The sequence below is a fragment of the Myotis myotis genome, unplaced genomic scaffold, assembly GCF_014108235.1.
Source record: "Myotis myotis isolate mMyoMyo1 unplaced genomic scaffold, mMyoMyo1.p scaffold_m19_p_2, whole genome shotgun sequence".
Classification (NCBI taxonomy): Eukaryota; Metazoa; Chordata; class Mammalia; order Chiroptera; family Vespertilionidae; genus Myotis; species Myotis myotis.
This window is the reverse complement of record NW_023416324.1, coordinates 27382706-27403285: the sequence shown is the minus strand read 5'-3', so window position 1 is coordinate 27403285 and position 20580 is coordinate 27382706. Positions and strand designations below refer to the sequence as shown.

The window sequence follows — 20580 nt, the reverse complement described above, 5'->3', positions numbered from 1 at the left end:
GAGCCTGGCCAGTGTGGCTCGGTGGTTAAGCATTGATCCATGTACCAAGAGGTCACTGGTTCGATTCCCAGTCAGGGCACATGCCCAGGTTGCAGGCTCAATCCCCAGTAGGAGGCATGCAGGAGGCAGCCAATAGATGATGTTTCTCTCTCATCGATGTTTCTATCTCTCTATCCCTCTCCCTTCCTCTCTCTCTAAAAAAATCAATAAAAACATATTAAAAAAAGAGAAGATACTTGAATTAGGGGTTTGGTGCTTGACAGGGTGGAACAGAGAAAAGGATACTAAAGGCAGAGGCACATGCCCAATCACTGTGTATTTGAGAAGCAATTATCTGTTTAATGTCAGCCTTCCTCACCAGACTATAAGCACCATGAAAGCAGGGACTCTTATCTGTCTTATTCACTATGGTAATCTCTAACCCAGATATTTTCAAATTGAAATATGAGTAGGGAGTAATGTGACCACAGTCCACAGTCTATAGAAAGGAGGAACAGGAATTGAGGCTGGACACTAGGTTAGGACAGACCTCCTCCAGCTACCCAAGGTCTAAAGGAACCCAGCCTGAGCCTCCTTAGAACATCTATGTCAGATGGATAGATGGATGGGTTGATGGGTGGATTATGGATGGTAAATAGATGAGTGGATGGGTGGGGCATGAATGTGTGGATGGCTATGTGGATGGATGGATGGATGGGTTTACAGGAGCCTAGAAAGTCCATCCATTGACCCTGTCTTGGGATGAGGGAATGACCACCACTCACTCCTGTATCCTCTCTCTCTCTGCTGGCTCCAGGCTGGACAGGGGAGGTGGGAAGAGATGGCCAGGCCAAATGAGCTAAGTGAAGGAAAAAAATAAAAAGAACAAATGAGGCAGGCAAACACCTAGCTAACTACCTGCTCAGGGCCTGGTTAAGACAAAAAGTTAGCTCCTTAGCTCTATAATCAGCAGAGCCGGTCTGGTCTCCTTATCTTGACAGAGACTCCCTGTTTAGGCTGATGCCAGAAATCTTCCCTCTTTCCCACAAAGTATGCTGAAGTAGCAGAAAGAGCTTTCTGGGGGAGACTCAGAATCCTCTGAGCATTCCTCTCCAGGGCTGGCCTCCTGAAGATACATCTCCCCCTCAACTGGCACCACTGACAGTTTGGTGATGGCCCAGAACAAGCATCTTCCTCCCAAGACCCCAACCAAACAGAGACGTTCCAGGGACAAGCTGCCTGTGTTTTATCCTCCCTCAGGAGCAAGGCCCTATCTGGGGATGCAGGCTGTGCCAGAGGGAAGGATAGGTCCCTTCTTTCTCCTTTACTCTGGGAGGCCCCTCAGTCATAAGAGTGAATCTTCTGTCAAAAAAAGAGGAACAAACCCTCGCTGGTTTGGCTCAGCGGATAGAGCGTCAGCCTGAGGACTGAAGGGTCCCGGGTTCGATTCCAGTCAAGGGCACATTCCTGGGTTGGAGCTCGAACTCCAGTAGGGGACGTGCAGAACTCAGCCAATCAATGATTCTCTCTCATCATTGATGTTTCTATCTCTCTCTCCCTTCCTCTCTGAAATCAAAAATATATTAAAAAAAAAAAAAAAAGAGGGACAATAGGGTTGGGAGACACCTCAGAGCTCATCTTCTCCTAGCCTTCTGCAGGTGCCCTAATCCTCTCCTTGCCCAGAACCTGACTGGTCACAGAGCCTGGGCTTGCACACTGTCAGGGACAAGAAGCACTCTGCCACTGGCTGAGCCAAAACCTGGCTCTCTGGCTCTGGTTCCATCCTGGGGAGCCCCAGGAAATTCAGTCTGCACTTCTCACCCCTGTGGGACAGGCCCTCTTGGCTAAATAAACAGCTCTTTCTCCCTCTCCTGTCACCACCCTCTTACCTCTATGCTAACTACCTCCAATGCAGATGTGCCCTGCTCTTCCCCAGATAATCTGCTTTCTCCTGTGCTCTGACAGGGGTTCAGCTTTGGGTGCTTTGGTCTTAAAGAGAAATAAAGCACCCAAGGAAATCTTCTCCCTGCTCCCTAGAGAAAAGGGAGTGGGTGTGGGACCTGGGAGAGGGACAGTCTCCCTCTCTGAAAACCCCCAGGCAGAGGGGGCTGGGAGACAAGCTGAGGCAGAGCACTGCCCTTCCTCCTCCTCTTAGGCTGGAGCACAAGAAGCTGCATCCTAACCTTTACCAGCTCCCCGAGGAGAACATCCTAGAAGTGTGGTCTCTGCCAAGGGTTCTAAAGCCTTTAATTTGATTTTCCTCACACAGGCAATTGTTGTAATTATTCTGATTAGGAATCATTACCCAGTACAGCCTCTGCACCCGACAGGCACAATGCGTCCAGCAGCAAGCTGCAGTGGGGCAGGCGGGCCCAGCCGCACCTCCTGGAGGAGCCGACAGCAAACAAAAGCCATCGATGGGGAGTTCTGGGTGAGTTAATGAAGTGCTCACATGCCACAAGAAGCCAACACTAAAGCTAAACAAAAACACCTCCAGTCCCCGGGGCCAGTCCCACAGTGCCACAGCTCAGCTCCGCTCCTCCCCAACCTGCCCAGTGCAGGCTGGCCAGCACTGGAAGGGGTGGGGGCTCTCTGCCAGCCTCCTGGCAGCACTCGGACATCTTGTCAGTAACCCTGACGGGAACAGCTGGAGATGACAGATCAATGGTTCAATACCCTCAACAGCATGTCACTGATGTGACAGCAAATGTTATTCTAATCAAGCCATAATCATAGTCAAATTACACAGCTACATTCTCAGGAGGGGAGGGAGAGAAAGGCAGCAGGAAGGGATCAGAGGTCAGGAATTAAAGGTCATTCAACCTACCTCCAGCACTTGCTGCAGGCTGGGCTGACCATCCACCATGGCTTGAATAATCCCGGTGAGCTGAAAGGAAAGATAAAGAGCCAATGAGTGGAAAACTCGAAGCTGGAGTTTCTGTTTTTCCTTTCCTTTCTGTTTTTATCCTTCTACTGTAAAGAACTCTGACCTGCACTGCTTTAGGCTGGGAACCTGACAGAAGCCTTGGGAATCAAGTCCTAGGACACACTGTAAACTTCCCAACAACATCCTGCCCTGAAATAGATACACATCTACCCTCTGATCACAGGGTATGTCTCATACCTGTTTCAGCTTTCATTTGTAAGAGAGAAAAAAAAAGATTTTACGTGTCTTTTGTGTTCCATAGGCTCAATAACTCCCCACAAATTTCAGTCTAAAGTAAATCACCTCCAAGCTTCACAGAAGCTCTGGTCGGACTTAGGGAATAACCACATAGGACAGGCACACTTGGTTTCAAGTCCACCCCTTCTCTGGGCCTCGATGTCCAGCATTTCCCCATCTAACACCAGTGAAGGGCCAGAGAGTCCCACAAGCTCCACCCTTCACCCTGTATGCCTGGAGCCTCAATACCAACTAGCCAAGCAGGAAACAGGCACCTTTAACTGATGGGGAAACTCAGGCAATTAGGCCTAAGGTACAAACCTGGTCTAGAGAATTTCTGACTCACAGGCCTATGCTCCACCCAGGGCAGGCTTAGGTTAAACAAGCTTGTTGCTTTATTTTGTTGTGTTTTGTTTTGTAGTGAAAAAATCCCTCAAGCACAGACTAGAACATATCGCTTCAAGGATCTGAGGCAGGAGGTCCCCATCCACAGAACAGGACTCAGCTGGAGATCACCATGCCCACTGTGCCCCTGGCTACTTCCAGAGACATCGAAGGTTTGCTCGGAAACTTCTTATTTTTTTAAGTGTTGGGGGTGCAGATTAAACTCCAATTAAACTATAATTACATTTAATGAATACCAAATACCCAACTCACAGGAACCGCTGGCACTAAGAGGGAAGGTTATTTTCTCATAGTGACTTACATGGAATGGTAATACACACCTTTCAGGGAAGAAATTTTCATTTTAAGAACGCTGAGTTCCTCTAGGTGGGTTTCTGTAGTTCATCAAGTCATTATTAGGTGGTATTTTAAGGAAGTGTAAGGACACAGCCACTCTATTTTATATTCCAGAAACTGTTTTTATATTAATCTGTATTTTAATTGGGTAACAGCTGCTGCCTACAGACTTCCCATGGTCTAAAAGGAAAATAAATTAGAAAGATTAACTACACTGTTGTTTCAAAAGGCTTTAACCCACAGCATGCCCACCCGGCTGGCACCTCCACACCCTTTCCTTGCTTGGGAGACCAGAGAATTGCCCAGCAGAGGGAGGGCTGAGCCAAGGAGAAGAACAGATGGTCTACTGAGGGCTGGGGGCAGGGAGGAGACGAGCCAGGGTCAGCAGCTTTAATCCTGGAGTGCTAAGACTCCTCTGATTTAGTCAACCACTATTCATGGAGAGCCTACACCATGCTGGGCCCCATTCTAGGAACTAGGGAGTCAGCAGTAACGAAAAACATGAAAACCTTCATTGGATCTGTGTTCTTTTTGGCAGCTCTTTCCTATGCCCAGCCCCGCTACCACCCAGAGCATGTACACCTTCCAGAGCCACACACTGAGCAGGCAGTGGCCATGTTGTGCCTCAGCATGCAGGGGTCAGAGTCCAGAGTAGACTTGTTACCAACTCCAGCTCCATATCCAGATGACTACCACCCATGTACCCACACTGCCCTTTCTGGCCCAGCTTCTCTTCTGCTTAGTTCTCTCAGGGCCGAGCTATATCCCCAAGCTCGGAGCTCTGGGTCAGGACTATCCTGGAAGAGGGCCCACATCCATTCTTATTTCTTGGAAAGCTCCAGGGTCTGTGGGCCAGTCTCATATCTGGTCTGAGTTTCTGGGACAAGGGAGGGCTACTCCTTCTCTTGGCTGCCACCAAGGGTCACTCAGATGAGATCAATGCCAAAGGCTTCCAGACACACAAGAAACCAATGGCACCCTTGCCAAGAACCCTCCCTCCTTGGAGATGGAACTCAGGTCAGCATCTGTACACCCCAGAAGCACCTGGTCTGGGCCCTAGGGAAATCCCTGGCTTGGGAAAGAAACATCACTCTACCAAAAAGGAAAACCAGGGCGCTCTCTGTGGGAGCTTCACCACAGACTAGGCCTCCTCTTTCCACCGTGGAGGCGGGGTGGGGCGCCAGGGTCCTGGGGCTTTCTCACACTCCTCTGCAGTGGTCAGTAATCCTAGAATTACCAGCGTGGGAGGAACCCAGTGAGCTCAGCTCCCTCTCTCTCCATGCTACCCATGCCACACTGGTGGTCCAGCAAGACACAGCTTACAGCTGACTTCCTAAAGGGCTTGACTCAACCCCCAGAGACACAGAGGCTTGAGCTCTTGGTTCAACTAGAGGCAGTCTTCCAGGGGGAGGCCTCATTCCCCTGTATTATCAATTCCTCCAAGGATGGACTGCTATCTTTTCAGCTCTGCCAAGGCACTGGCTGAAGAGGGAGTGAAATTAAGAAAGTTGGTCCCTCTACCTGATACTGACAACCAGTAAGACACCTGTAAGACTTATACCACAAGCTATGACAGAGAGAGACAAGAGACAATTTAATAAAATAACTACTGGGAATTTCTACCTTAGGCATAACTTAAATCTTTCATGCCACAGTTTAAGCTCATTTCCACTTGGGTTAATATATATTTGTAAAAAGCTTTCGCATCCTCGCAATGAAAGGTACTAGAGCAAAGCCAAGTATTATTAGGGGGAGAACCAGAGCTCACAGGCTAAACAGAGCTCAGAGACCTTAACCACTTAAAGCAGGAGAGGTGAGAGGAAGAATTAATGTGTGTTCTGTGGCTCCTTTCACTGAGGGATTACAGATTAACTCCCGCTTCTCCAGACTCGGAAACCACAAGGCGAGGGGCTTTTGACCCTGACTGATAACATGGCTGGTTACTGAGATCCCCTACCCACACAAGGGCTTTGTCCAGGAATGAGCTGGCTTCATCACAAACACTAGCAACTACAGGAAGCAGCACAAGACACTTGGTGCCAATAGTATGCCAGCATCCAGCACTTTCTCCTTTCACAGTTTATCTCCAACACAATCGTATTCTGACACCAAGACAGTTTGTTGATTACATAAGCACTTGTCCCTGGTGTGCAATCTGATAATCAGACCCACTCTTTCTCCTCAGACAAAAAGACCAATAAATCTCACCCTTTATAAGTACAGGTGAAAGACAAAGCCCTTTACTGGCATTTAGCAAAATGGGTATTTTTCTAGTTTTTTTTCCCCACAACAATGACAATGACAAAAAGACTGCCCATGTCAGGGACTGTGTGGCAGTCCAGCTGCTGGAGACAGATCTGATGAGCTGGATCAGATTCTAGAGGTGGGAGGGATAGGGCTTGGGAAGGAATGAAACACATCCCATCCTATCCCTGTCAGAACCATGTCTCCAGGCTATCAACTGAAAGTAAGAAAGGACCTCAAAAAGGCCAGTAACATGTTCATTACACAGAGCAGTAAGAGTGTGTGTATGTGGGCTACAGATTCACCCAAGGCAGAATCCCTCTTCCTCCTGCCAGCACTGAGTCTATCTCCTTCCCCCAGCACAAGCATATGCTCATGTGTGTACTCATGTGTCATTTGTGTGTACACACACACACGCCTCTTCCTCCTGCTAGCACTGAGCCTATCTCCTTCCCCCAGCACAAGCATGTGCTCATGTGTGTACTCATGTGTCATTTGTGTGTACACACACACACGCCAGAGTTCTTAAGAACTTGTGCAAGAGAGAAAATTCTACCAGAGGAGTTGCTTAGGCACAACCAGGAGCTTTGGAATTGTTCCTCACACTTACTAATGAAAGGGTCCCTCTAGCTGGAAAGGCCATTACTGCCAGGTTGGATGAGGTCTGAGAACAATGGCCCCCATCCTGTGTCCATGCCTCTCTCTGCATAGCAGTTCCATATGGTATGGAGACAGGGCAATATTTAGATGATCCAAGGTTTTCCAAAGACTTTACTTCTCAAAAGAGCAAGTCAGCAGTACAGTTGTTACTCTAGGAGAGGCAAGGTGTGGTCGAATAACTCCTTGACAATATTAATCCATTTAAGGAACATGTATTAAGTGTTTGCTTGGTACCGGGCCCTAATGATGGGACAAAGATGGATCAGATCTAGTTTCTGCTCACTGAGTTTAGTGGGGAGACAAGATAAATAATTACAGTATAATGGAAATGATCAGTGTTATGTTGGGGTGAACACAACCCAGCCTTCCCAGAGAAGGTGACCCTGAGCAGAGTCTTAGGGGACAAGCAGGGCTGGGGGAGGAGAGAGGAAGCATCACCCAGGCAAAGGACCATCATGTGCAGAGGTAGATTGTGAGAGGGTGACGTTTGGATGAGGGAAGTGAAGGGAAGATGAAGCAGGGAGATATGAGGCTGGACAGAAAGGCAGCGACCCCGGTCAGGGAGAGTTTTGAGCTCTGGAAGCCTGGCCACACTTTCATACTCACAACAAGGATCTCCCAACACCACCATGCCTGCTACCATCCAAATTATGTATGTATGTCCTTGAGTGAAACTTCCTAGAAATTTTCATCATAGTCCAACAATCCCTCCCCACTAAAAAAAAAAAAAAAAAAAAAAAAAAAAGCAGCAGCCCTACTCTAAAAAAAAACACCCTTTCCCCAATACTATAAAGCATCTACTCTTGCCCAGGCTGAGCTCCAGCAGTGCTCTGCTCCATCCCTAAACAGGAAGAAACCTTGACAAATCTGGGCCTCCTTGTCTATGCCAAGCAGCCTAGCTGGAGCTGGATCCCCCAAGGGGAAGTTACACAGAGAGGAGGAAGAGAAGGACAGAGGATACTACACTTTCAGGCCCATGGAGGGCTCAGGTAACTAGCTAGTTTAAGGAAAGTTTTCCCTTCTCCTCCTGTAAGGAAGGGGATTTTCATCACCATCATTAAAATGGTGATTTTTCAAAAGGGGCAAAAAAGACAATTGGTACCCCCTGGTGGCATAGGTTATTCCCAGGGAAAGGGGGGAAAAACAGTAGACCTCCCAAAAGGAGAAAGAACCTCAATGTCATTAGCTGGAACAACAAAAGACTTGAGAGACTAGACACCTTGGCAGGCGGATGCCTGTAACAAAAGGCCCACCTGAGTCAGACAGCAAACACTGGCCCAGGAATCAAGCCCAGGAATGACCCGCCGAACCCCGTATCTGGTCGGTCCCTCCCACCATGGCAGGCAGGTCCTTCCCCAGCTTCCTCCAACCAAGATTGTTTTGGGGTTTCTCAAGAACTTCTTTCCTCCTGTTTCATTCATATGTAAAAGTAGGCCTCTAACTGAAGGCACAAAGTCTTAATGTGTCCCAGCCCCAAATTCTGAAAGGATTCTGGAAATACTCATGTTCCCCCATCACCTCTGTTACTACATATTCCTGACCATTCTTGTGATTTCACCACAGCCTGTGGCCACCAGAGTATAACATAACACATCACAGGGGAAAGCAGGCACAGAAGGCTCTCTGTACAGTCATGAGTCAGAACTCTTCAGGGTGCCTCTCTGCCAATAGCTCATTTGAGCCTCCAGCAAGCACATTTAAGATCTCAGTTTCCCAGACTGGAAAACGGGGCTAATGCTGACCTGCTGACAAGGTGGCTGAGTTCAGTGCCAGCCTAGGACAAGGACAGGGACAGTTCAGCCTTGGCCAGGCTGTGCTCATACCCCCACTGGATTGCCCTTCTCTTTCCTCGGTGATGGAGTGTGCTTCCTACCTACAAACTCAACTGATGTTTCACATAGGGCTAGTTTCCTCAGACAGAGAAACATCGTCAGAAAGCTAAGAAACCCTGAACCTCTCCTTCTAAGAAGCTGAAATCTTCACCTCTTGTCAAGGGATCCTAAGGGAAATGAAACTGAAAAGAAATCTGAGCCCCAGAAGCACCATCTTGCTCCTTGACTCCAACTGCCCCATCACCAGGAAGGGTAGGAATTACAAGAAAGGGAAAATGTTGGGGAAACTGGGACAGATTGTGCCACTGTTCTCCCTGGGTCTCCAATGACCAGAGTGGCCCAAATGGAGTGGCAGACTTTGTAAAGAGCCAACTGCTGGGTCCAATGTGCACCGGCCTAAACTGCTGGTAAGACCTAACTTTCCCTAATGAGCCTATATACCAATGATCCAAAAGCTCCTGCCCCAGTGGCCGTTGCTGCCACCTGCAGGGCCCTTACCTCTGTGCAGAAGGGAGTAAGCTGTGGATGGATTACGGGCTGGACATACATGTGAAAAGTAGACTCAATCTCCATGGTCCGGCCATTTAGCTTCAGGATGGGGAACTCGATGATTTCCTGGAATGGCAAATACACAGAAGAAGTGTTTGTTTATTTTTTAAATCAACCATTTCAAATAATAACGCAGAGTTAAGAATGAGAGAGTGTTTTGAACTCAGTACCTCCTGCTAGGCCAAACCCAAGACTGAGTGAGATGATGCTAACTCAGTCAAGTCCTAACCCTCCCACTGTGAACATGCTCAGGTTCCAGGGACTGGACACATGCCCCATCCCCGCTGTCTCTGGAAAGAAGGTAGACACTGGTACAATCTGCCCCAGTTTCCCCAAGTGGTTCTCTAGCAAGTGGTTCACTGGAGCCCCTAAAAGGGGGCCCTTACTTCCCCTGACCCAGGTCCCTGCCGTGGAAGAGGCCTGACTGTCCAGCCATATAGACAATCAGCCATCAGACCGATGCACAGCCTCCTGTATATGAAGTCTAAACAGAGCTGAGGAGTTTCATTAGTTTTTATAAAAAACAATAACAACAAAACATAATAAATAAAGCCAAAGGGGATAGTAAAGAGGCGAAAACTGAATAAGAGTAAGAGCTAGTGCCTCCCACCTTTCTTTCAGGCAGCAAGCCCTCCCCCTAGGCAGCTCCCCCACCCCAAATCGCTTAACCAGCCCTTCCCAGTCCACTGGAACGTAATGGAAGAGAAGGAGGAGTGACAATTTGTTTGGTGTCTCTAAGATTAATTTGTCTCCGTTATTTAATAGAGATGCACAGCACCAAGGTCCTGGTGTGCAAACAGGCTTGCAGAACGCTGGCTGTGCAGCAAGCCTCATACATCGCTCCTGGGAAGGGAGGAACGCACCAGAGGGGGGAGAGGGCAGGAGAGAGCACACACGCACCAGAGAGAAGAGGGAAAGCAAGCAGAGAGAATAAAAAAAATTATTGCTTTTTAATATTCAAAAACAGTTTGCAAAATTTAATCAAAGCAGAGGAAAAGCTAACATTTTTACCACTTTGACATTTTTATTAGCGCTTTCATAAATTTTTAAAACATGAATGGAATTAGTTTACAACACAAAAAAACTGCCCTGAAAACATCTGGAAGAGACAAATAGGAAATAATAAAAAAATAAATAAAAGCAAAATCCTCCGAGTAAAATTAGCATGTGGAAAAGGCCTCCACTGCAGAGAGAGAGAGAGAGAGAGAGAGAGAGAGAGAGAGAGAGAGCGCGCGCGAGCGCTCTGCCCAAGTGGTCCCAGCAGTCAGTTCCAGGAGCATCCCTATCCCAAGTCCCCCATTCTGGAGAGAACCCTTCCAGTATCACTAAAATCAAGGCAAATTGGTTCTGTCCAGGGAAAGCCTGGAGAAGCAACAGTGAACGGTTAATACCTAACTACACTCAGGAATCAAGCACATGGAAAGACAGGAGAAATGGCCAATCTCCTTGATATCCCAGGGTAGCCAGATATCCTTCCTCCAGCCCCCTAAACATACTCACTATTATCTGGCTGATTTGTAAAGCACCCATTTTTATCCAACACATTACAGCAGGACTGAAGACCAAATCAAGCCAGTCAGATTTCACGTTGGAGAAACTAAAAGTTCTGGTTGACTGGTCTCCCTGGGGTGATCCCCAAAGATGGGAAAATTGACAGGAGCCCCTCAAAATAGGAAGGAAGAGAGGCTGCAAGGCTGAAGCCAAGTGGGGGGAGGGGGAGCCCGAGAGGAGGCCCAGGCTGCTGCTTAGACTGGGTGATGCTTCTCCTCAACATGTTCCCCATTTCCCTGGGCCTCTCATTCTCCACAATGCACTACAAAACTGGCCAGGTGGAAGAGTGTAGTGCTTTAAAACAAAGTTGAGGCGCACACACACACAACATACATATTGGTCCCTCTGAAAAATCAGATATCCAAAACCTCCAAGAGCTAATTCTAAGGTGGGGCGCATCTGAGTCAGGCTCATCCGACTCCTCCATTTCTAATGTATCTTTCGTCTCCCAGTAAGCAGAAAAATACTTCCCCAAGAGAAAGAGCTCCATAGCCTGGTGAGTTTGGCTGCCCTGGTGTCTCAGGAAACAAATACAGCCAGCTCCTCACTAACAATGTTAGCTGGACCCACAATGAAATTTAACCTGTGACACAACTGGACTTTTCATTTAAACTTTCATTTTGAGAGAAGCAGTATTTGGAGACCTGCAGTTTGTCCTGCTAATAAAGACAAGTGTTGGGACCTTTAAAGATGTCATTCATCTCTGGCTTTTATTAAATTCAATTTTCTTAAGCCCGTGATACATTATGAAATTAGGGGTTGACATTCCTCTGGAAACAAAAATATATATCAAACACAAATAGGAAAAAACCCTCTATTACCAAGAATTTATGGCTTAAAGTTTATCTCTTTTCGTTTTTTTACAAGCACGTGGTTTGTTTTAGATATCTGAAATGTTATTATGGATCTAAATTTCATTAGTATTTTTTATAAAACAGTAAGCTCTTGCTCTGACCAGCACCGAGTCAATATTCCTAGTAGATTCTCTGAAAACTTGGCCTGCGGATTTCCCCACTGCGGTTGTCTTCAAACTTTCCTGCTGCTGGCTTCTTGGGGAAGCAGAGCCAACTGAAGTGCTCACACTTATCCCCCTCCTAGAGCGGAGGAAAAAGTAGCCTCAGCTCCATGAAAAAAGACGGGTAACTCACAGAGGTTACCTCAAAGTTTTAGGTTGATCGCATTAATTTCAAGAGCTTATGAAGAAGTGCTTAAGTGCTAGCTTCTAGGGGCAGTAGTTTTGAAGTTATTTGAAACTTATTCCTGCCCCTTCTCCTTTCCTCTCACTCAATTTCATCATTCCCTTAGAATGATGAAAAATGATGAAAGGGGTTTTTTTGGTGTTTTTTAAGGAGTAGTTGAGTGTCTGCTTGTATAAAGGTAGTGCCAGGAAGGAAAGAACCAGTTTGCACTTACCAGTCCTCTTTCCTTCTCCTATTAATAGTTTCACAATTCCTTACATTTGTATGTCATTTGCATTAAACTAAACTGCCTGAACATCTACTGGGTGCAAGACACTGTGCAGGTGTTGGAGCAGGATTTAGAATTAAGATGTAGCCCTAGCTGGTTTGGCTCAGTGGATAAAGCGCTGGCCTGTGGACTGAAGGGTCATAGGTTCAATTCCAGTCAAGGGCATATGCCCGGGTTTCTGGCTTGATCCCCAGAGGGGGGCATGCAGGAGGCAGCCAATCAATGATTCTCTCTCATCATTGATGTTTCTATCTCTCTCTCCCTCTCCTTTCCTCTCTGAAATCAATAAAAAATATATTATTTAAAAAAAAGACTTAGTCTCCGCTTTGGAGAAGTCCACAGACTAATGAGCAGAAAAGATAGTGAACAAATAATGAACAGTGCACTAAGATAAGTATCTTAGAGGAGGAACATACCGAGTGTTAGACTTTTCAGTTTACAGTGTGCTTTCAAGTATATTTTCTTATTTTACCCTTATTAATTCTGGAAGATAGGTCATATCATCATCATCATGAGGTCATACACCAATACTATTAAACACCTACTATTTACCAGGCAGGGGCTAGGTGTGGACAGATAAATACAGTGAGATGTGGCTCCTCTCTATGAGGTGCTCAGAGTCTGGGCATCCTTGGAGATGTGCGGAAAATGAAGTCATTTCATTCCTTCCATCTATTGTTTACTATGTGGCAGACACTCTGCTAAATGTTAACAGGAATGATCTCACTGAATCCCCCTTACAACTCATGAGGTGGGAATCATTATTATCCCTATTTTACAAATCAACTAAGGCCCAAAAAGAAGCTGTCACTTGCTCAAGTTATATTGCTAGTTAGGGACAGAGCTGGGACTCCAAATGGGGAAAATGAGACCTAAAGAGAGTAGGAATAACAGCTTTCAAAATTTGAAGGGCCAAGAAAGATCTGATTCTTTTAGTCTGAAAGGTTGTCTTTAGGGAGCTCAGTCTACTTTCTCCAAGGGATCAAGGAGCCTCCTGGCCACAGTGAAGAGGGGAGGGTGAGAGTGAGAAGTGAGGGCTGCCCTGGCTCTCAAGTTACCCGAGCAATAAATGTGGACTATCCAGGCAGAAAGCCCTAGTGGACTGCTACCAAAGAGCCTCCACTACGGCTGCAGTGACACAGATGCTAAGCCTTCAGTTTGCATCTCTAGCACCCAGCTCCATTCTAGCATGCAGACTTCACTCTCAACTTTTTTGTTTGTTTGTTTTTCTTGTGGTTTTTGTTATTGTTGTTGTTTGTTTTTTTTAATCCTCACCTGAGGATATTTTTCCATTGATTTTTAGGGAGAGTGGAAGAGAGAGGGAAAGACAGAGACAAATAATGATGTGAAACACATTGATTGGTTGGCTCTTGCACACGCCCTGGCCGAGGACCTGGCTGGGGAGGAGCCTTCAACCGAAGTACTTGCCCTTGACCGGAATCAAATCAAACCCAGGACCCTTCAGTCCGCAGGCCGACACTCTATCCACTGAGCCAAACCGGCTCGGGCCACTCTCTCAACTTTTGATGAGTAAACATATGAAGGAGCTGATAAATGGCAAGACAGAAGCCAAGCACATGGCTCTAACAGAAAACACTGCTTTGACCAAGTTCTCCGTAGGACCAGAGAGGTGATCTACCTAAGGTGACAAAGATGGAAGCCAGAAGTCAAACCCCAACATGGAATGAATGCTCCAAAGCACTTTCTACCTGATCCCCTGCCTCTCATCTTTAAGCGGTTTCTTATCCTCCCTCAACTGCTAAAAACTGCCAATGTCCCAGCTTTCTGTTTGTCCAGACCAAGGGTTTCCTGGAACACAGGACTTTCAGGGCTAAAATTGGGACAGTTGGTCACTCCACACCATCTAGAAGCTGCCTGCACCACTAGGTTATCAGAAAGTAGAGCACCATAAACCCAAAAAGCTGATGGTGGATGGGGACTGGCCACAAATTGACAATTAAGGACAAAAGACTTAGAACATGAGATTTTCAAAGTATCCAGGGTTCTAAACCAATGATATCCGCTGTCTCCCTCAATAAAATGACAGCTGCAAATCTATTTCTTAAGGGGAGGGAAGACAGAGAGACAAAAACAAAGCACCAAGTAAATATTCTCTCACCTTTTTAAGTGAGCAGAGGTTTAAGCTGAAGCAAAGGTTCTATGTAGCTGCTTTCTAACTGCTCAACTAAGAACCTCAGATAAACTTGATAAGCTGAGGACAAAACTGCAACAGCATTTCAAATGAAATTTCACACCCACATCTGTAGGCTACAAGCAATAAATGTGTAGGTTGCTCACAGGGTATTCAAACTCCCTTAAACTAAAGTGTCTGCAGTGATAAGATTATAGTTGAATTTAGACTAACAACAAAAGGATTTTAAGCAGGAGGGACTAAGTTAGACTGTTGGAATCCCTCGACAATGGGACCGAGGGTTTAATAATACAGTGTTCTTATAGACTTTAATCCAAAATACAGATTCTCTTTTGCCTGAGCTGATGGTTCTATGGTCCTGTCTGAAATAAGGGAACGAGCAGATAATTTTTCATGGTTTCCCCCTCTCAACCTAGGAACTGCATTCCCTCACTTTACAGACAGTAACAACTGATCTATCCCTTCCCTCCATCTTCTGAAGAAAATTCCAAAAAGTGTATGCCCCTCCACAGAAAGGTTTGATAAAATCCAAAAGTAGCATCACACCACAAGGTAGAAAAAGTAGTACTTGCCAAAAACATGGGTTGTATCCAAATACTTGGTTTTGGGATCAAAGTCCCATGCAAAGGCAGTTCCTTTCTCCAAGGGATCAAGGAGCCTCCTGGCCACAGTGAAGAGGGGAAGTTGAGAGTGAGAAGTGAGGGCTGCACTGGGCAATGAATGGGGCATGGTTTGCTTAACAGTTTCTTCTTCGGGGGGGAAAAAGACATTTTATGCACAAGGAGCTTATTTCTTAAACAAACACTCGTGGTTTTGATTTACACCACAGCCTGCTCCTAAATAATTTATGGCGGGTTAAATTTATTGCCGAGCCCTGGCTGGCTGCAAATTCGAATTGCCAAATAATTAGATTTTAGGGCAAAGCTTATAAATTACCCGTCGATTTGTCCGGACTTGTTTGTCAGTTGCTTTGTGCTTCGGGTCATCTTTGGCATTTGGCTGTTTGGGTTTTAATTGCTGATTTACACTTTGACAGATGAGAGCTGATGCTCGAAGTTTCAGGACAAGGAAGGGTAAAGAAATCGGAGCTTTAAAAGGCTGATTTTTCACCTACATGTCCCTCTTTACCCATCCCCATAGACTCCAAAGCATTTAAATGTAGAAAAGAGGCTGAAAATGAATACCGCTATTTTTTGTTGGGAGTGGAACACAGTGAATGATAATTTACTTTCCTGAAATCTGAATTAAAAAACATATATATAATTCCAATAAGTGAAGGAAACCAAAAGTCCAGGGGTATGCATGCCCATGTCTACCTCTATGTGCACATGACTCTGGATCAGCCTCAGTTTAGACATTTTTAGATATTCAATTGTAATAAGTTCAAATATTAGTGGCTTCTATGAAGCCAACCCTTCAGGGCAGCAAACAACCAAATAATTTATTTCAAGCTACCTGTATACCCACAGTTTGTCATGGAATTAATTTAAACAAATTTCACATTTTGTGCAGGAGAGGTCCCCGGAGGCAGCACTAAGGGAGGGCATGGAAGTGGAAGGATGCCAAATCCAACTTACCATTCCATTGGAGAAAAAAACAAACAAAAACCTTCCCGGTAGTGTCTGACTCTGTCCACTATGTTGATAGAGGGCCTGCAGGCTCTTCTCTGTTTCCCAGAGAAGCAGGGCCTGCCTCCCAGCCACCTGCTGTACTCCAATAGCTTACTATGAGGCCATGAGTCAGAATAATACTAGTAGTAATTCTACTAATAAGAGCTGACACATATAGCTGCTACATGCCAGGCACAGATTGGTACTATTATTAACCCCATTTTGCAAATAAGGCAAGTGAGGCATAAAGAGTAAAAACGATTTGCCCAAGGCAAGCCATATTACTAGTAGGTGGTGGAGACTAGGCTCAAATTCAGTTCCAATTCTGGAGTCCATGCTCTGAACCACTATGCTATATAGCTTCTCATTTGAACAGAGTCTACCCAGCTCCCCTCACTTTGGAGGTCCAGATTCCACATTCTGAGACCTGGGAATATACAGCCAAAGCCTGTTCTGTTAATCACCTGACAAGGTGGGGAAAAGTCATGCAACATGCTTGAGACCACAAGATGAATCGGAGACTTAGTTAGACAAAGACCATTTTTCCAATCAATGCAAATACAGTAAGATCCACTAGCTGGGAGTGAAGGGGTGGGGGAGAGTAACAGGCGATCAAGACAGGACCAGGTCCATTCAAGCAGACAGAGGATAAGAACCTTGGATAAGAACCCAGAGAGGCTGGCTGGGCTTCAGGAGGCCCTGCTCAGGAACCCCATCCATAGCTCCAGGGGCAGCTGGTCTTGTCCCAGATGACTGCATTCCCATGAGGTGCTTCATAGATTCCCTCTTCTCGGTCCACACCTGACAGCCAGATGCCAGGACAGGGAAATGGCCGAGCTAGCATGACAGATTTTTAAAATCACTGACTAGTAAGCAAGCAATACACAGACTGACATCCTGTCCACAATGTATTGAACACTTTTCTCACACACTGGCTCGTTTGATCCCACATCTCTGTAAGGCAGGCAGGAATGACTACCCTATTCTATAGAGGAGGAAGCTAAGGCAGTCAGTGGTTCTCAACACATGCTCCCTCACAGGCAGCATCCCATCAACTGAGAACTTAATAAAAATGCAAGTTCCTGACCTCTACCCCAGACTTTCTGAATCAGGAGCCCTGAGGGTGGGGCCAGCAATCTGTGTTTTAATAAGCCCTGGAGGTGATTCTGATGCTAGCCAAAGTTTGTGCAATATCCTGAAGCACCAAGCTGGGCACTCCTCACCAACATCCACAACCATCACATTCCACACCATCATCATGAACTTCCTTTAAGGCTTGCCCCAGCATTGTTTCTCTAGTCATGTGAAAGTAGACCTTATCAAAATGGCATATTTCATCCCATTCATCAGTCTCTGACTCCTCCATCTTCAACTAACTACCAGTCCCTTTCAGTTCATCAATTAGCTTTTCATTCAAATGCTGCTTGCTAGTGGTGGGGGGAAAAAACCTGTGAAAATGCAGATAGTCCCTGGATTCCATTTCCAACACCATGATCTCAAGCCATGATTCTCAGTTTGCATCACACTTTTGGAGAGCAAGATTCCAAGCTTTCTAGCCAGTAATCATCCTATTATGTAATCACTAGAGGCCCAGTGCATGAAATTCGTGCACGTGTGTGTGTGTGTGTGTGTGTGTGTGTGTGTGTGTCCCTCAGCCCAATCTTCACCCTCTCCAATGTGGAAGCCCTCAGGGGAGCCCTCTCCAATCTGGGAGCCCTGACGGCTTAGGCCCACTCCCCGTGGTTCTCTACTCTCTGCAGGGCCTGACCGCTCCACGCCCGCTGCCCAGAGTCTCTCCGCGGCCCAAAGGCCCTCCACGGCCGGGGCAGGACACTTGCCTTGTCGCCGCGGCAACGAAGCAACATTCTGCCAGGCCTCTCATGCTGCCCACTCTCAGCGGCTGCCCCCCCAGGACTGCGGGACTCTGGCGGGGCTGAGGGGACTGGGTACCGCCCTCTTTGTGATGGACTGATGGTTAATTTGCATATTACCCTTTATTAGATAGGATCACTACCTTCCTCCCACAGGTCAATGGCCAATCAGTTCATCAAACAGATCATAGAGGAGTAACCACCTACATCACCACTAAGGAACTCACCTTATCAGGTCTCCTGGATTTGAATCTTCAGCTCAGAGCACCCCATTTACAACAACCCTATGTTCCACACTCCACTCCTTACCAAATCTCTTAGCACCACTGACTTCCAGGAGCCCACTAGGATCCACAGGAGCTATGCGCTATTAAGAGCATGGTTCTCAAACTCATTTCTTTCCCAACACATAACTTCTCTCCATCACCACCTTAGTTCAACCCACTAACATCTCTTTCAAATAATGCCTCCTAATCAGTTTCCCTAAGTCCATTTTTAACTCCTTGGAACACCTTCCCCTCTATTCCCATGAACTCTGGCTTACAACAGTATTTCAGTTTCTTCCCTCCCACTCAACAATACATTCACCCTTCCTATTCTGGCTCACCAACTTTGGCCCCAACCTCCATGTGAACTCTGCAACTTCAGCTTTCCAACTAAGAGCCTCTGCCAGCAGTTAGTCTCAGACCAGGCCTTGGCTAGAAGAGCCTCCCCAGGACTAGACACTGACCACAGCCCTGGAGCAGAAGTGGAGCACTCATGTAGCAGATCTGTTTTGCTGCCCACAGACCAAGACCCTCCACTAAAACAGCAGCCCATCCCAAGGTACCTCTCCTTCAGATTGAAAGATTCCCTGTTGTCTCTCTCTCCCTCCAGAGTCGACTTGCCTCCTTTTTGATTCTCCCACCACCTAACAGGGTTTTGCCTGTGGAAGCACTCAGTACACACAAACCCATCCCTGCCTGCCCCATCCTGCTCACCCTTCTGCTGCAGACCTGCCAGCCTGGGGGGCTTGTGTCAATCTGGGAACACTCTTATTTCAGGCTTTTAGGCTATGACTCAATTTTCACAGCTAGGGCTCAAAACATCACATAAACGTATGGCTGTGGCGGCTTTAAAGTATTGTGAACACCCAGGATAAAAGAATAAAAAATAATCATCCCAATGGCATCTTAATCAAAATGATGTAGGATCCTTTTCCCCAACAAGACACAGAGATGGAGAAAGCATCTCCTAACATCAGTTTCCTCGTGTCAAACAACTGAAATCAGTCTACAAAGTAAGAAATGTAATCAATACTGGGGAGAAAAAAAACAAGCAAGACAGAATGGGGGACAGGGAAAAATGAAGCCTGTGGGCTTAACTCCTCCTTTGGACTTCACCTCCCCATTACCCTTTCCTGACCTACTGGCTTTCTCTCTATGGTTGGGTACTTGTTGCAGCTACTCAGAGGGAGAGTGCAACCCCCACCCCCACACCTCCCAGTCATCTCTGCTGTAGCAAATCCTCCCTAGATACCCAGCCTCCTGCCTCTTCATTAATCCTTCCTTCCCAACCGTTTATCTGTGTGAAGGGTATAAACCTCCCTGATCTATGGAAGGTGGGTCTTCCCAAGGGATGCCTAACAGATCCAAATGCAAAATGCCAGTACTTTTGGAGGTGGGGGTGGGGTGTCAGGTCATTATCCAGCCCTTGCCTCTCTCTAGACCCAGCAGCCCAACTCAGTGCTGCCTTCAACAGCAGCTCAGGTATCAGATGAAACTGCCATGAGGATGTCTCAGGGCCTCAGTGACTCAGGTCACATATTTCTACAGACCTTCACCCTTTTTGCCCACATTTTATTGGCTAAATTCTCTTAAACTTCTTCTAGCCTTTGTGAACTCTCACTCATAGCATCCCAATAAAACCTTCTAGCTTGAATGTGAGAAATACCATGTAACTAATACAGATAAACCTACTAACCAAATGGTGAAATATTTGCCAGGTTCAAAGCCTTCATCCTTGCTCTTCCTCATTTTCAATATTCCAATCCAAGTCAGTGTTTTCAGACGTAGGTCAGTCCCTCCTGGCTGATCCTGTGATCGTCTTTTACAACAATTCTGAGAAGCTCAGACCTACCCCACCCTCTCCAGCCGCCTAAGTTTCTCTTAGCAGGAAGCCTAGGTGACCCTTCCCTACACTGTAAGCAGGGTTGATCAATCGCCTCCCTTGTGCCCCACTGTACCCAGGACTTACCTATGATCGCAGTTATACCGCTAAACGGTGTCTACTCTCCTCAAATACGAGCTCCTTGAGGGTAGGGAGCATTTTTAACTTGTCTTTATATCCCCAGCATCTAACACAGAGCTTGAAGTTGCTATCCTGAGTAAAAAGAGGCCTTTTCATTGTTTCTTAGGTGATTACAATAAAGTCCTTCCCATTCCTTTGCCCACTTCATTGGTTTTGTCATGGCCAACAAAAACCTTAAAAGGCAGTTCAGTGTCACCATGAGTTTACAGTCCCCGATTTCATTCACCATTTATCAATGGCCCTATTCTTTAGAGCTCTTCCCCACCACCAACCTTATTCCAGTGTCTAACAAAATCTGCATTCCAAGAGCTGTCTCAGCCTTGGGGAGGCCACCAGGATAATAAGAGGCTGGGAGTGCGGAGGGAATGCTTCCTGATTTGCACTAAATTATGTGGTGATTTTGTTACCAGTGACCCAGTGCTCCCCAAGGAAAGTTCCTGGTCCCACTGTGAGAATAAAAAAGTAATCTTTT

The 20580-nt window shown here is 46.5% G+C and overlaps 1 protein-coding gene across 14 annotated transcripts in view; it reads right to left on the bottom strand.

Annotated features, from left to right (window-relative positions):
- ERI3 (ERI1 exoribonuclease family member 3) overlaps positions 1–20580 on the bottom strand; it is a 132433-nt gene that overhangs the window by 90521 nt on the left and 21332 nt on the right. For all 14 annotated transcript variants that reach the window (XR_004973906.1, XM_036348201.1, XM_036348192.1 and 11 more), the window contains 2 exons: positions 9118–9234; positions 2807–2866 (listed from right to left, as the gene is read on the bottom strand). Coding sequence is in view for 13 of the 14 variants with exons in the window: in XM_036348201.1 (XP_036204094.1) it covers positions 2807–2866; positions 9118–9234 (177 nt within the window). In the remaining variant the exon portion in view is untranslated. The remainder of the gene's footprint in view (positions 1–2806; positions 2867–9117; positions 9235–20580) is intronic.